The sequence below is a fragment of the Thamnophis sirtalis genome, unplaced genomic scaffold, assembly GCF_051295495.1.
Source record: "Thamnophis sirtalis isolate CommonGarterSnake01/CBP01778 unplaced genomic scaffold, rThaSir2_p1.2 scaffold_14, whole genome shotgun sequence".
In the NCBI taxonomy this organism is placed as follows: Eukaryota; Metazoa; Chordata; class Lepidosauria; order Squamata; family Natricidae; genus Thamnophis; species Thamnophis sirtalis.
In genome coordinates, this window is record NW_028261394.1 from 23,412,138 (window position 1) to 23,429,412 (window position 17,275).

Consider the following 17,275-nt stretch of genomic DNA (forward strand, 5'->3'; position numbering starts at 1 on the left):
GGCAGGCTCAGAGGAAAGTCCCACTGCTTCCCTACTGAGCCACCATCTCGAGTCCTATCAGTTATCCAGAATAGTTGCACTAATAGCTTCCTAAGCAAAGTGCTCACCACAGTTTGTGTCAGAGGGATGAAAACACCCACCCTCATTCCCAAAGGCACTGATTGCTGCTCATGCTCAACCTCCTGTCGCTTCAGAAGAAGCCTTCACTAATCATGAGGAATTCAGGTCAAAAGGGCTGAAGCTCACGGAACAGAGTCCTGCCTATTCCTTGGCAGTCACTAACTCAATTGATCGCAGATCACTTCTCAAGACAAAGTGCCATTCATTTCCACAGACACTAATGATAATCCAACTTCGTTCAAATCAGCAGTTTTATCTACTGAATATTGAAAGAACTCTTCCTAACTACTGTTCAAATGTTTTTTGTTATCATTTTTTCCTAAAAGTTGTCTTTAAAAGGGCCACTGAATGTCATTCAACAGATTTAGTAAGGGGAGCAATATATTCCTTTCTGCTGCTTGAATCACCACGAGTAGAAGACATACCTTTTTTCCCTCAAAAAAGAGGCTGAAAATCTGGGTGCGTCTTATACACTGAATACAGCATTTTTGGCCTCCTGAAACCCCACCTGCTTTGCAAAAATGGCCGTGCATAGCCTTTAGGAGGCTTCCAGAGTGCTCCTAGGGGCTGGGGAGGGCAATAATGAGCAAAAAACAGGCTGTTTTTTTGCCCCCCAGCCCCCAGGAGCACTCTACAAGCCTCCTAAGAGCTATGCATTCCCTTTTTTTTGACAAAAAATTACCTGTTTTCACGAAAAATGGGCCATTTTGGGGCGGTCTGCAGAGTGCAAAAACTTTTTTTTAAATTTGCCTCTTCAAAATCAAAAGGTGGCTTGCTGCTCGGACTCCCGCTTCTCCAGACAACCCAGTCGTTGGCTTCTGCTCCTGGCCCGGGAGATGGATCTGGCCAGGAGGAATACAAGCCCCATTTTTGCAATTGGGGAGGAAAAAGACCGTTTCAGGCACAGGCCGATCCCTGCAGCCTGGAACCGCCCACCTCCTGAAATGCTCTTTTCCTCCCTGATTGCAAAAATAGGGCTTGCATTTGTCCTGGCCAGATCCATCTCCTGGGCCAGGAGCAGAAGCTGACCACCCTCTAACTGGGTTGTCTGGAGAAGGGAGAGGCCGAGCAGCAAGCCACTTTGCTTTACATCTCTCATACAGCGCCCGCTTCACCTGTCCCTTCTCAAATGGTTCCAGGTAGCCGAGATCACCATTCTGCCACCTGAAAACACTGTTAGTGCGCTCTCTGCCACCCAGAAACAGCTGTGAAGGGGCTGGTGAAGAGGGCGCTGCAATCCCCACAATCCCCCAGATCTGTCATGCAATGCTTATTGCTACTGCTGCTATTGCACCCAGCTACCATATCTCTTTGCTGCATGACAGATCCAGGCAGTTTTGGGGGGAGGGGTGGATGGAAGAGGACCAATCTGCTCTGCATGAAGGCTTTTCTCAGGACACTAGATCTCTTTCTCTCCAGAAAAAGCTATTGCCATTGTTTATTTATTTATTTGTCTTGTATGCTGCCCACTCCCGAAGGACTCCGGACGGCTCACAATAGACAAGGGAAGGGGGAAGACTAGACAAAGACCACACTTTAAAAACAAAACCGCAACATTCACAATTTCCGCGGGGCTGGATGTTTCACAGGCCCCCTGGTCTGCTGGAGCAGCCAGGACTTGGTGGCTTTGCGGAAAGCTGGGAGGGTAGTAAGGGTCTGGATCTCAATGGGGAGATCATTCCAGAGGGCTGGAGCTGCAACAGAGAAGGCTCTCCCCCGGGGGGTTGCCAGCTGACATTGGCTGGTGGATGGAATCCGGAGGAGACCTAACCTGTGAGATCTGATCGGTCTATGGGAGGTAATCGGCAGGAGGCGGTCTCTCAGGTACTCAGGTCCGATGCCATGTAGGGCTTTATAGGTAGCGACCAGCACCTTGAAGCGGATTCGGAGACTAATGGGTAGCCAGTGCAGCTCACGGAGGATAGGTGTGACGTGGGTGTACCTGGGTGCACCCACAATCGCTCGCACGGCTGCATTCTGGACTAACTGAAGTCTTCGAACACTCTTCAAGGGCAGCCCCATGTAGAGCGCATTACAATAATCCAGTCTTGAGGTCACAAGGGCGTGAGTGACTGTCTGAAGGGCCTCCCGATCCAGGTAGGGTCGCAATTGGTGCACCAGGCGAACCTGGGCAAAGGTCCCCCTGGTCACAGCCGACAAATGGTGTTCTAAAGTCAGCTGGGGATCCAGGAGGACTCCCAAATTGCGAACCCTCTCTGAGGGGTGTATAATTTCATCCCCCAGCCTGAGAGATGGAATAGTTGGCCAATCTTTGGGAGGGAACATCAGAAGCCACTCGGTCTTGTCTGGATTGAGTGCCAACTTGTTTGCTCCCTTCCAGACCCTAACAGCCTCCAGGCACTGGCACATCACTTCTACTGCTTCTCTGAGTTGGCATGGGGCAGACAAATACAACTGTATATCATCTGCATAATGGTGGTACTTAACCCCGTGCCGGCGTATGATCTCACTCAGCGGCTTCATGTAGATGTTAAATAGGAGGGGGGACAGGACCGAACCCTGCAGCACCCCGTAGTTGAGGGGCCTTGGGGTTGATCTCTGCCCTCCGACCAACACCGACTGCGACCTGTCCGAGAGGTAGGAGGAGAACCACCGAAGGACGGTGCCTTCCACTCCCACCTCTTGTAACCGTCGCAGAAGGATACCATGGTCGATGGTATCGAAGGCCGCTGAGAGGTCAAGGAGCACAAGGATAGAGGGGTGACCCCTATCCCTGGCCCGCCAGAGATCATCGATCAGCGCGACCAAAGCAGTTTCCGTGCTGTAGCCAGGCCTGAAGCCCGACTGAAAGGAGTCTAGATAATCGGCTTCATCCAAGGACCGTCGGAGTTGAGAGGCCACCACTTTCTCAACAACCTTCCCAACAAAGGGAAGGTTGGAGACTGGGCGATAGTTGCTCAAAATGGCTGGGTCCAGAGACGGTTTCTTCAGGAGGGGTCTCACCACCGCATCCTTTAGGAGGGGCGGGAAGGTTCCCTCCCGAAGAGAGGTGTTAACAATCGTCTGGATCCAGCCGCGTGTCACCTCCCTGCTGGTCGAGACCAGCCAGGAGGGACACGGGTCCAGTGTACAGGTGGAGGCACTCACCGCTCCCATGGCCTTGTCCACTTCCTCAGGAGAAGCACATTGTTGGGATTTTGGCTAGTGAAAGTGCGGGATGGAAAGGAAACTTCGGAATGCGGCAGGTGCCAGGTTCCAGGGAGATTCCCGACCTGGCACTCCTGCATTCCGGAGTTTCCTTTCCATCCCCTGTTTTTTTCACTAGCCAAAATCCCAACGATGGCAATAGCTTTTTCTGGAGACAAAGTGGAGATCTAGGGTGCTGAGAAAAGTCTTTGTGCAGAGGAGATCGGTTCTCTTCCCTTTCTCCCCCACCAATCCCCCAGATCTGTCATGCAGTGCTTATTGCTACTGCTGCTATTTCACAAAACACGGGGTGTGCAGATGGTTTGGGATGCCTGCAGAGTGCTCCTGGGAGCTGGGGAGGGCAAAAACATTTTTTTTTAATTTACCTCTTCAAAATCTTTGTGCGTCTTATAATCCGAAAAATACAGTAACTCCTTCTTGCTTAAAAATTTGTGCTGATCAACCGGCCCCCATCTTCACCCGCATCTTTAATAAATCACTAGAGATGTGCTATGTTCCTTCTTGCTTCAAATGCTCTACTATCATTCCAGTGCCGAAGAAATCCTACATCAAGGAACTGAATGACTTCAGACCGGTTGCTCTAACATCTGTAGTTATAAAGACCTTTGAAAGACTAGTGCTTGGCCACCTGAGAACCATCATGGATCTGCTGTTAGATCCCTTGCAATTTGCCTACCGAGTAAAATAGATCGACAGATGATGCTGTTAATATGACTCTCCACTACATCCTACAACATCTTGAATCTACAAAAACCTATACAAGGGTCCCATTTGTAGACTTCAGCTCAGCATTCAATACCATCATTCCAGATATTCTTCTAACTAAACTAAATCAGCTAGCTGTACCTGACCACACTTGTAATTGGATCATAAGTTTCCTAATAGACAGGGAGCAGCAGGTGAAGCTAGGCAAAATCACATCAGATATCTGCACAATTTGCACAGGAGCCCCCCAGGACTGTGTGCTCTCTCCACTTCTCTCTATACACCAGTGGTGGGTTAGAGCTGGTATGCCCCGGTACGGGCATACTGGTGTCTGCTGGGAGCACCAGGTATCATTCTGGTACAGTGCTTCGGAGGGCCCACCCTCCTTACCTGTAATTGACCCAACCGGGCCATTTGTGCATGCACACAGAATGTATGGCACCTGCACAACGCTCCGCCGAGCAGCTGGAACATTGCGGGCGATGGGTATGCAGGCGCGTAAATACACGTGGTGGATGCCCAGCCCAGTCGCAGCGTACCGGTTGCAACGGGATCCGGAACCCACCACTGCTATACACCAATTACTGCATCTCAAAAGATCCCTCTGTTAAAATACTGTTTTGCAAATGATACAACAGTGATTGGTCTCATTCAAGACAATGATGAATCTGCATACAGACGGTAGGTTGAACAAATAGCCTTGTGGTGCAACTAGAACAATCTTGAACTAAATACACTCAAAACTATAGAAATGGTGGATTTCAGAAGAAAACCACCTATACTACCACCTCTTAGAGTCCTTCAAGTCCATAGAGTCTTTCACATTTCTAGGTTCTATCATATCTCAATGGACACCTAACATGAAAAATGTCATCAAAAAAGCACAACAAAGAATGTTCTTTCTGTGCCAACTCAGGAAGCTCAGACTGCCCAAGGAGCTGCTGATTCAGTTCTACAGAGGAATGATTGAGTCTGTCATCTGCATCTCTATAAATGTCTGGTTTGGCTCTGCAACCAAACAAGGCAGACACAGACTTCAGAGGATAATTAGAACTGCAGAAAAAACAATTGCTACCAACCTGCCTTCCATTGAGGATCTGCACGAGTCAAAAAGAGGGCTGTGCAAATGTCTACAGACCGCTCACATCCTGGACATAAATTGTTTCAACTTCTTACCCTCAAAACGACGCTATAGGGCATTGCACACCAGAACAACTAGACCCAAGGACAGTTTTTTCCTTGTGCCATCATTTTGCTTAACAACTAATTCCCATTCCCATTTGACATTGTCAAATAATTTACTAAGACTGTATTATTGTTATTCTTCTCTTCCTTACTAGTATCTATCTCTTCAAACTTATTACTATAACCATGTTGCTTGTGTCTTTCAATTTATATTGTTTTTATTTGTTTCCTAATACAATCTGATAGCTTATTAGTAACTTTGACTATCACTAAGTGTTGCATCTTTTTATTCTTGATGAATTTTATTTTATTCTCCTTATGTACACTGAGAGCATATACCCCAAAGACAAATTCCTTGTGTAGCCAATAAAGGATTCTATTCTATTCTATTCTATTCTATTCTATTCTATTCTATTCTATTCTATTCTAAAGTTCCTCAAGCTTCCTCTGAAAACCAGGTGGTTCTACTAGGTGTCTGAAGCAGCCAATCTAATAGAACTCCCCCCCCACTGGGAGTGGAGGGCTGCATGGCAGAATTCTTTTCTACTAACTACCATGTCAGCAATGAACAATCCTGAATAGGATTCCCGCCTCACACATGTCTGCTGGGACTCCCTGCAGTATCCTCCCCTCAGGGTCCCACATCAAAGTGTAAATCACACTTGAGCGGTTATAAACTGAGGGCATCTACCGATCCAGTATCTGATTTCTTTTATATGAATGATGCTGCGCTTCAGTGGTTAGATAGCCTAAACCAGTGTTTTTCAACCACTGTGCCGCGGCACACTAGTGTGCCGTGACATAGTGTAAGGTGTGCCGTGGGAAAAACATTTATATATAGTCAATATAGGCACAGAGTTAATTTTTTTAAACATTTTCTAATGGTGGTGTGCCTCGTGATTTTTTTCATGAAAAAAGTGTGCCTTTGCACAAAAAAGGTTGAAGAACACTGGCCTAGACATTGGTGTTTGAACATAGATCTTTTTAACACTTATATTTTATTATGTTTTACTAATCTAGGTGAAATGTTAATATATATTGCAAGTCCATCTATCATATACCATATGATGAATAAATGAATAAATAGCAGAACTCCAAGGCAAGAAGAGAGTGATTATGCACAGCAAGGAGAAAAGCTCAATGCCTCCACTTTCTGATCTTGTTTGTTTTGTCCAATATTGTTTAAAGAATTGTGCCACAATTAATTTCCTGAAAATGAGTTATCATTTCTACAGGCCGAGAGACCAGGCTCCCTCTGCGTATCAAGGGGGAGGCAATAGGCCCCAAGCTACTTTTCAACTTTGATCAGCTGGACGTTGGGAAAATTTTTGTGGGATCATCTCACAGTTATGAGGTAAGTTCAGTTGTTACAGTGTGTGCTCTCTGAGCTTGGTTATTTGCTTGCAGATGTTTCTTTACCTGATTAAAGAACATCATCAGTACTGGTGATTGTGGGCTTTGCTCCCTCATGTATATAGTAGCTTGCCTTGCCAGTGCTGGATGAGGGTATTGTTTTCTGTATGACTGTTTGCATAGTGTTTATCCCTGCTTATCTGGATATTGGCTGCTGGAGACAATATGTTCTCATCTTTTTGTTTCCTCCTTTGCTTTTTATTGCCCATTTCTAATGTTGTGTAAATGTGGTTTGTCTTTCTTTGGGTCTATTGAGGCTGATGTCTCTGAACGCCACACTTCCGGGAATTCCCTAGAGTTTTTGGATTTTGCTTGGTCTAGGATCAGTAAGATTCTCTTTCCTCTTACAATAATTTGATCAAATTTGTAGAGGAAACTTGAGAAATTAAATGAAAAATTAGGAGAAGAATAGGATTTTATTTCTCTTTTAAAGTGCTGAGTTCTTTCTTCCTGTTTGTTCTTCACTCTTTTCTTTCAGGCCTTTCCTCACTATTAAGCATAAGTATTATTTGCCCATCGTTAAATCAACGCATCGTTATAAAATTGGCTGCACTCAGGTCTGTTCTGAGTCACTGCCAAATTTTTATTTATTTAGTTTGTCAAACATGTAAAAGATAACAGGTATAAGTATAAACATAAATATGAACACAGTAAATGGGTACGAATAAATGGAGACAATAGGACAGGGATGCACACCCCTTACAGACCTCTTAGGAATGGAGTGAAAAATCCTGTTGCCTCACTTGTGAGTATCAATAGATTATTTCAATCCTGTTTCAATTTAAGCAGTTCCAGGAGTACAAGCAGTCCTGGGCTTGTATCCATAATTCTGCCCAAAATTTCTGTTGCTAAGGAATGTGATTGTTAATTGAGTTGTGCCCCATTTTACAACCTTTTTCCCCCTGGTCGTTAAGCAAACTATTATAGTTAACTGAATTATGTGGTCATTAAATGAATCCAGCGTTCCCTCATTGACTTTGCTTGTCAGAAGCCCCTAGGAAGGTTGTAAATAACCATCTCAATAGATGCTGCAACTATTGCAAAAAAATGTCAGTTGCCAAGTATCCAAAGTTCAATCATGTGACTGTGAGGATGCTACCACAGTCATAAGTGTGAGAACTGGTCATAAGTCACTTTTTTCAGTGTCATCATAACTGAACAGTCATGAGGGAATGGTTGTAAGTTGAGGACTGCCTGTATATATCATCAGTGCAAACGCATAAAACTAGTGCATAAAATATATAATATCTAAATAAGAATGTATATAAAATCCCAAATTTGCCCCCATGGCACCAAAATGTCTTCTGAAGCAATCAGATCTTTACAAGCTTTGGAAGGCCACATGGGGCACCTGCCCTTCAGCAAAGGGCCTTCAGGGTCTGTCATGCCAGAGGCTGGTGATGAGAAGAAGCCTAGGCAATGCTCTCTGGGACGTAGGCATTTCTGCAAAATAAATGGGTATGAATTCATGGATGCCCCAGTGACGGTGCTGGACCCAGTTGCCATGATATGCACTCTCACAGCCACCAATAATGAATGTTCAGGCCAGTTTTAATGCAACCCAGTGCTAGAATCCCATTCAAGTGGATACCTTTGAAACTGAGGCTTTTCACGCAGCTTAGAAATAACTCCAAGATATCTCTGTTGGTTCTTCAACTGCCAAGTTACTTCCCTCACTCATCTTTCTCCCTTCTCTCTGTGCCAGGCCATCTTGTCTAACCAAGGAGCTATTGATGCCCTCTTCCACTTGATGTGGCCCTCCACTGTGCTGGGTGTCTGCTTTGCCTTTCAACCCAGAGAAGGAATCGTTGAGCCAGGTGGCCATCAGGCCATTCACATTTCTTTCAGTTCTACTGTTCTGGGCCCCTTCTCGGAAGAGTTCAAGTTCCATGTGAATGGATCTCCCCAGCCTGTGACCTTAGTGATTCGGTAAGCCTCAACCTCTTGTACGTAAGTTAGACTACTTATTAAGGTTAGCCAAGTTTCGCAGAAGCATTTGCTATCAGCGTTCCAAATAACATCCTAAAGTAAATCAGAGTCTGAGGCAAAGGATTCCTCAAAATTCCAATTTATTAAGAGAGCCATATTGGCAAATTTGGGAAAATACCATCTGAAAGCTTCCAGGTTTCTCCACCCAGTTGAAAGTTCAAGATCCTGCCCCTACACCCACAAGTCCATCACATGGTCCAATCTTCTATTGCCACTCTGGCAGCTTCCACCCATCCAGTTCCGGCCAGGTGTAGAGACAAAAGATGACCTTCGCTTTCTAGGAAGAATTTTTTTTGCAGAACTTTTTATTTTATTTTTTGTTCTCTTACATACCATTTTAAGTATACATTTACATAATTCTTCTTCTTCTTTACATTTGTCATTCTTATACCTGTATTATTTCATTTAATAGGTTATGATATACGGTTTGGGTTGCTTTATTTACCATCTCTTCCTCCTGTTGTAGCACCACCTTATTTTTCCTTTCTTTTCTCCCTCCCTCCCTTCTCTACTTCCTTCCTTCCTCCTCTCCTTCCCCTTCCTTCTTCCCTTACCTTTTTCCTACTCCTATTCTTCCTCTTCCCCTTCCTACCTTCTCTCCTTCTCTTCCTCTCCCTTCCATCTTCCTCTCCTTACCTCTTTCTTCTTTCCTCCGTCTTCCTTTCATTCTCTCCTCCTCTCTCACTTTCTTTTCTATTGTTGTAGGTGTCTCTTTCAGATCTCAGTTTATGTTTCCTTGGGATGATATTTCCGCAAACCCAGATATAGTTTAATATCATTTCTTATTCCCTTACCTTCGCTAATGTATCCTAACTGTGTTTCTCCCCCCCCTTTATATCTTGCTCTTGAATATATACTTATATATTTAATATTTTCTTTTCTATTTTCCCCCTTCCCCCCCCCCTTTCCCATTTCATAGTGCATCGTCTGGGTTCTATATCTTCTCTCTACTTTCTTTTCTACTTTCCTTTCTCTAGCCAGTCATAAAATCTTCCCCATGTCTTGAAGTACTCTGATTCCTCTTTATCCTTTATTTTCATTGTCAACCTATTCATCTCTGCACAATCTAATATCTTTTTTATTATCTCTTCGTCTGTTGGTAGCTTATTTAATTTCCAATTTTGGGCAAATACAATTCTCGCTGCTGTAGTTTCATGTATAATCAAATAGGTATCCTCTTTTTTGAATTTCTCTGGGATAATACCTAGTAGAAATATCTCTGGTCTAAATTCTGTTTCTTGTTGTAAGATTTTCTTTAACCATACTCTTATTTTAATCCAATATTTCCTTGCTTCTGCACATGTCCACCACATGTGATAATAGGAACCTATTGCTTGTTGACACTTCCAACATTTCATTCACTTGTCTTTAAACATCTTTGCTAATTTTCCCGGTGACATGTTCCATCTATAAAACATTTTGTATAAATTTTCTTTGTAAGCTGTTGACATGTTTAATTTATGGTTCCTTTCCCATGGTTGTTGCCACTTTTCTAGCTCAGTTGTGTGTAACATTGTATCTTTAACCACTTCTTCTTCTAGCCTAGTTCTTAATAGGTAGCTATATAGTTTCATAATTATTCTTTCTTCTGATCCCATACTGTAAGTATCTTATCCAACTCCGAACTTCCTAAGTTAAAACCGTATTCCCTTTTATCTTTTTCATATCTTGATTGTATTTGCAATTGTGAAAACCATCCTATAACAATCCATTGTTTTTCTAATTCTTGTTTTCGTTTTAGTTCCCCCTTTTCTGTTAAGATATCTTCGTATCTAATAATATTTTTCATGCTACTAATATTTGGATGTGTCAATGCTTCCATTGTTGAAAGCCACATTGGTATTTCTAAATAGTGTTTCCCTTTCACTCTTTCCCATATTGTTAACAATCCATTCCTTACATAATGTCTTTGAAAATAGCCATGTGCCTTACTTTTACTCTATCACAAAAAAGCATGGCAACCCAGTTGCAAATCATGACCCTCCAATGTCAATAATCTTGTATTTCTCAATAAGATCCATCCTTTCATCCAAGCTAATCCTGCTGCTTGATAATACAATTCCCAGTTTGGTAATCCAAATCCACCTCAACCTCTTGCATTTTGCAACATTTTTAGATTAATTCTCATTTCCCCCCCCTGCTGTATATATTTCCCCACTATTTTATTCATACTTTCAAAATATTTTTTCTCTAGTTTTATCAGTATTGTTTGGAATAGGTATAGCAATCTTGGCATTATATTCATCTTTACTACTGCTATTCTTCCCATCATTGCAGGTTTTTCCATCTTGGATACTCCATATAATCCCCCCTCCCATTTTCCCACAATAGAAATGCATAGTAGAATAATAGAAAGTGTGGCAGGCCTGAAGTCCATAAAAGAAAAAATGGCTTGCAGGCCTGACATTTGCACTGTGATAAGGTCTGTTAGCCATGAGCAGATTCATCTCTTCTTTGTGAAAAGACAAAAAATACACTTGAATGCAAAATGTTTCATGAGACTCCTTCTATTGAGTACCTGGCAGGATCAATGAGTGTTCTCATTGCTTATCTCTGTTGGGTTTGCCCTCTTTGTATTATTTAAAAATCTCTGTTTTTCACCTCAGGGGCTGTGTCATTGGACCCACTTTTCATTTCAGTGTCCCCTCTCTCAATTTTGGGGATGTCTCCTTCGGTAAGCCACTCCTCTACATTCATTTTGTTTGGGGATTCCACTTCGGCCAATTAGTCCAATGTCCATCTAGTCCAAGACTTGCTTTCAGTCCCCAGAGGGACTCAGGTCCTCCAGGCTAGACAAGGCAAGAAGCTTGTTTCCTGCTGGTAATTCGCTACCTGCTGAACAAAAGAAAAGCAGGCCCAGATGTGGTTCCCTTCCCTACCATTCAGTCAGAATGGAAGAAGCTGCTTGGATGAGAAGCAAAATGTTTTCAAGTCCAGCTGCCTTTTGAAAAGCACCTTTGGGACAACCGTGACCTAGATGACTGAGAACCTCCATAGACATGCCCAGATGTTTAGTGTGTTCACTTGGGAGATGGGGCAAAGGGACAAAGAGGAGGGGAGAGCGGTGGGAGGCAAAGCCCAAGCAGCAGGGACTACAGCCAAGCTGTGCTGACTCCAGGTTCTGACAGGTTCTGGAGAACCGGTAGCAGAAATTTTGAGTAGAACCGACAAACACCACCTCTGGCTGGCCCCAGAGTGGGGTGGAAATTGAGATTTTGCAATATCCTTCCGCCAGGAGTGGGGATTTTGCAGTATCCTTCCCCTGCAGCGCCCACCAAGCTGCGCCCAGAGAACCGATAGTAAAAAAAAAAGAATTTCACCATTGACCAGGAGTAGGGGAGATATGTGGAGGTGCATTATTGGTATTATTGGACAGGAATCTGAGAGCAGACTTGCCAGGAATTCTGAGTGTGCCTTCTGCCCTGTGGGTATTAGCCTTTCAAACCTTCTTCAGTCAGGAAGTGCTTCTAGAAGGAATGACTGGTCCAAAGACACCCAATGAGCTTCCTCGGCCTAGAATGAACTTACAGAACACTGCAACACACCTTACTGGCTCTCATATCCTTGGTTCCATCTATTGGCCTTATTTGAGCTTTTCCTCCTAAGAACTGCCCTTTATCCCATTATCCTAAAGGGTGCAAGCTAGCAAGACCTAAAGTTGACCTTGCGTAAAGTGGGAGGGTTTGGTTTGGTGCCCTTGTCCTTTTCAGAACCCTCATTCAGCTCACCTACAACCTCCATTCTTGCTTCCAGGTTTCCCTCAAACCCTATCCTGCTGCCTCAGCAACACTTCACTGGTGCCCATGACTTTCAGCCTGCATGTCCCAGGAGATGGTAATGGAGAGCCAAGTATTAGGAGTCAGGATCAAGCCTCTGACATCTCAAGCCCAACGTGGAGAAAGGCATGGTTTGCATCTGCAAAGCCCAAAGAATTTACCATCTCTCCCAGCTATGGTACCATTCGTCCACAAGGATTTCTGGACATTGAGGTACAAAGCCACTGAAGCCTTGAAACACATCTGAAATTTGAAGTACAACTAGTTGTCTGTAGAACTTAATTGTGAGATTAAAATGCAATGAAAAGACTTCCTGAACTTAGCCAATGGCCCTTGAAAATGCTGAACACCTAGTGAGTTGTTAATTAACTATTTTCCTTGCTTTTGAAAGATCCCCAGTCTTGGATAAAGCGAGTAGCAAATATGACATTTCTTTTCCTTAGGTTTATAACAAAAGAAAATACAAGTAGTCCTCGACCTAAGACCATTTGCTTACTGTCTGCTCAAAACAACGATGGTAGTTAAATAGACATAGGCTTCGATGTAAAATAGTTCATTTAGTGACCATTCAAAGTTACAACGGTACTGAAAAAGTGACTTATGACTATTTTTCACATGATCACTGCAGTATCCCCATGGTCACATGATCAAAATTCATATGCTTGGCAATATTTATGATGGTTGTAGTGTCTTGGGGTTCTCTGATCTTTTGCAACCTTCTGACAAGCAAAGTCAATGGGGAAGCCAGATTCATTTAATAACCGTGTTACTAACTTAACAACTGCAGGGATTCACTTAGCAACTATGGCAAGAATGTTTGTTAAATGAGTCAAATGTAACAACTGTCTCACTTAGCAACAAAAAATTAGGGCTCAATTGTGGTCATAAATCAAGGACTACCTGTAGTAGACTTGTGATTGGTTCCCCCAAATTATGATCACATGACCAATATTCTGACCCTCTGGAAATGACCGCCACTTTGCCCATTGCAGTCTCTGCAGTCATGTGACTGACCTTTGGGGCCCTGGAAGGAAAGTGCCCTGTGACTTCACTTTCACAGGGCCACATGAGCAAGCAACATCTGGGGACCTGCCAAATCCAAATGGTGCACGTTTTTATCATGCACTGTTGCTTGTGTGCATAAGTAGCTGAGCCAAGTACCTGTGTGTGCAACTTACTGTTGTTAAGATAAGCATTTTATCTTATTTAATTTCTTTTCTAAAATGAAATTACTTTGACTTCTCTTTAAAATAAAAGAGGAAGAGTAATAATAATGTGCAAAATAAGGCTGGGAGTCTTCAATTCATTCCCATCTGCTTTTTTGTGTTTTCCAACAGCAACAAAAGACCAAATACCAGAATATTTTTTTCAAAGGCAATAATTCAATATACAGTGTAGTATTTCGTTGGCAGACATAGCTTACTACAATTCTGTCCTGGTAGATACTATTCAGACACGGTGGCAGTTTTTCTTGCTGTGGGATTCATTATCTAGTTTTGAAATAAACAAACACCAGCCAAAACTGCCAAGAGAAAACAATGGTAATCTTATTTACTACTTTGCAAAAAGGGTGCCACATGCACATGCGGGTACAGTGGAAACACCTTAAATCATCAGTATGTTTTCTTTATATTCCCTACTGCCGTCGCAAATTTACCTCCCATCTTTTCTTCATTGGCTTAGTACTCAGGCCGTCACAACTATCCGAAGAGTCTAAAGTGAATATATTATCTCCACCTCTGATAACATCTCCCATTACTCTAATTCTATCACCCCCTGCCCTTATTTACAAATTATCTTTTATGGTCTTAGATCCTAGGGGTTGTCTCTAGAGTAACTATTATATCAACAAATTCTGGTTAAGACTGGTTTTTAGCATAGCAAGGGCTATACTACATACAATTCTCAAGCTTCAGCCTAGTTTATGAGATTAGAAATGTATACAATGCATTTTCTTCACGAGCTAGCATGTCTTCTTACAGTTCTGTAAAAACAATAAGCTCTTTTTCTCACACTTGCTATACATTAACATACAGTGGCTGTGGTTAATTCACAAAGATTATTTTATTATTTATTTATTTTATTCTATTTTTTATTTTCTTTAATTTGTATTCTTTTAATATATTTTAATTTCTGAGACTTTTGAAAGTGATTTAGAGACTTCCGGTTGTACTTCCAGTGCCTTTGGAAGCGAGGACTGCAAGCTCTGCAGTCCTGTTCCAACGTATCCTTGCCAAAGGACTCAAATTGATCCATAGCCACCCTAGAGGGGTGGTGAAGTAAAGGGGGACCGCTTGGCCAGTTGAGAGCCACATCTCTCCTCCCTGACTAGGAAAGCCTCCTCATCTGAAGACGAGGAACAGGGGCAGCAAACATGGCTGACATGAAGCTGGGAACAGCCTGAATACCTAAGACTGTGCTAGTGTGGAGAAAGTGTGAACTGGGTCAGAAAGTGTGAACTGAGTGTTGTATGAACTGGGTGAGAGAATATTTTTTATTGAAAAATGACCCCAAGGAATCTAAGGGGGAAGCATATTAAAAACTATTTGTCAGCGACAAATAAGCATGTTAAAAAAAACACCATAGTAATTGAGAAAAGAAATAAAAAAACAAGAAAAAGAAGATTGAACTCTCAAAGTAAAAGACCTGGTATCGAAAAGGAATTGTTAAATGCTGGAATTAGATCCTGAGCTTTTACTTTTTATTAATGTTGCCCACTTATTGGATTTATAATTCAAAATAACCAAAATCGGAATTGTCAGCAATAATGCAGAGAGACTGTAACAAGTTGAAGTTAGACCACCATCTGCTGCTAAAAGGAGAACTGTGAAATCTTGGGAATAATCATATATATTTGCTGGATTTCACATATTTACTTTAAAAACATTGGAGATTTTATACATGAAATAAGAATTTTAGCCAAGAGACCTCCAAATATTGTTGAGCAAATAAAAGTGATTGGAAGAGGCATGGTTAACCCCTTGGTTTTCTTTCTAAATTGGATTGACTGCTTGTTGACTTGACATTTAAAATTGTGATTTTAATAATTTCTGGACAATTGACCCAAAAGGAGATTTGTTAAGCAAAGACTTAACACAAGATGGAAATAAGTGGAGATAACAGAATGGAGCTGATGTATCAAAACATTAAGGATTTTATAAATGAACAACATAAGGAGATGATGCAAATATTTGATCATATATAGACTAAAAACTGGAAAATATAATAAAAGGAACAAGGAACAGAGACCAGGACAATGAGGAAAGAATGGAGCTTCCAGAAGAAGCAGAGGAGACAGCAGAACCAAGAAACCAACAAGAAGACAACAATGAGATATTATTAAAATTAATAGTGAATAGGGAATTAAAACAGGAGGAAAATATCTTAAAAGATTTGAAAAGGGAATGGGGAAACAGGAAGGTAGCTAGGGAAAAGACAAGAACAAATAGCTTTAAAATTAGAGAAAGAAAGGAAGAAAGAAGGAAAGAAAAAAAGAAAAAGAAAGGGGAGAAAGAGAAGAAAGAAAGAAACAAAGGAAGGAAGGAAAGAAAGAAAGAAGGAGGAAGGAAGGAAGGAAGAAAGAAAAGATGAAAAGAAAGAAAGAAAAAGAAAGAGAACTCATGACCACAATTGAGCCCAAAATTTTGATTGCTAAGCAAGATCATCGTTAAGTGAGTTTCACCACATTTTCCAAGTTGGCCATGCCCACCCAGTTACATTATCACTGAGCCACTCCCACAAAACGGGCCACACTTACAGAATAGGTTCTAAAAAAAATTGAAACCCACTACTGATGCTTGGTGATATCTAGAATAAAATGTTTGGACTGTTATTCACAATACAGTTTTACAAGCTAATTGGAAAAGCAAAAGCAGCATTGATTCTAAAATGATTACTGATTGGGAAGACAGAATTTCAACTTCTCACCTTTTTGCTTGATGGGTATTAATAGCCCAATCACTTCCTGTTTTTTTCTCCTGCAATATGACTACCTGAGGTTTTCTGGATATTTCTAGTGTCACAGCTACCAAATAGAAAAAAGGTTGAGCAGACAGATAATTGCTAATTCTGTATTTTAGATTGCCACCGTAGAGTTTCTTAAGTAAAAATTGGGTAGTTTAACTCACCCACCTTTGGGCCCAATCCTCCTCCTTAGGGATCTGATCATTTTTCTGTTGTTAGCAATAGTAATAGCAATAGCAGTAGACTTATATACCGCTTCATAGGCCTTTCAGGCCTCTCTAAGCGGTTTACAGAGAGTCAGCATATTGCCCCCAACAATCTGGGTCCTCATTTTACCCACCTCGGAAGGATGGAAGGCTGAGTCAACCCTGAGCCGGTGAGATTTGAACCGCTGACCTGCTGATCTAGCAGTAGCCTGCAGTGCTGCATTTAACCACTGCGCCACCTTGGCTCTTGTTGATTATAGTACGGTATATGGAAATAATAAAGCTGTTTGCTTGCAATTCCAAGCATGCCAATTGGAGCTTCCTGGATACTGTTCTTCAATACTGTATGTCTCAACAGCCTTGGAACCTTTCCTTGGAAAAGAGAAAGAAATATTGAGTGTTTCTGCAAATGGGTGGGGGGAGGGGATCCGTCATTGCCTTTCAAATTTTGAGGCTTTGTATGTAACTATATTGAATCAAATTTACTTTTTGATCTGGCCATGACTATTTATAGGCTATGGCACTACCAATTCTTGGAAATTCTCCTGGCACACCACTCAAAGACCTAAAATGTGGAATGCTTCACTCTAAAATGCACTCAATACTGTTAAATATGTAAGTAAATACAATAAAAAAAAATAATTTAGTTGAATGAAACACTCTTTCCTCTTCCTACTGTAGGAAGTTGAAACCCACCGCTCTCCTAGAAAAATGAAATATCCTGGCAGAATATCATTTCCCTGGATAAGA

At 42.1% G+C, this 17,275-nt stretch overlaps 1 protein-coding gene across 4 annotated transcripts in view; it reads left to right on the forward strand.

Moving 5' to 3' along the window:
• HYDIN (HYDIN axonemal central pair apparatus protein) overlaps positions 1-17,275 on the forward strand; it is a 264,762-nt gene that overhangs the window by 30,126 nt on the left and 217,361 nt on the right. For all 4 annotated transcript variants that reach the window (XR_015698493.1, XR_015698492.1, XM_087729550.1 and 1 more), the window contains exons 10-13: positions 6,414-6,532; positions 8,297-8,520; positions 11,187-11,254; positions 12,334-12,569. Coding sequence is in view for 2 of the 4 variants with exons in the window: in XM_087729550.1 (XP_087585676.1) it covers positions 6,414-6,532; positions 8,297-8,520; positions 11,187-11,254; positions 12,334-12,569 (647 nt within the window). In the remaining 2 variants the exon portion in view is untranslated. The remainder of the gene's footprint in view (positions 1-6,413; positions 6,533-8,296; positions 8,521-11,186; positions 11,255-12,333; positions 12,570-17,275) is intronic.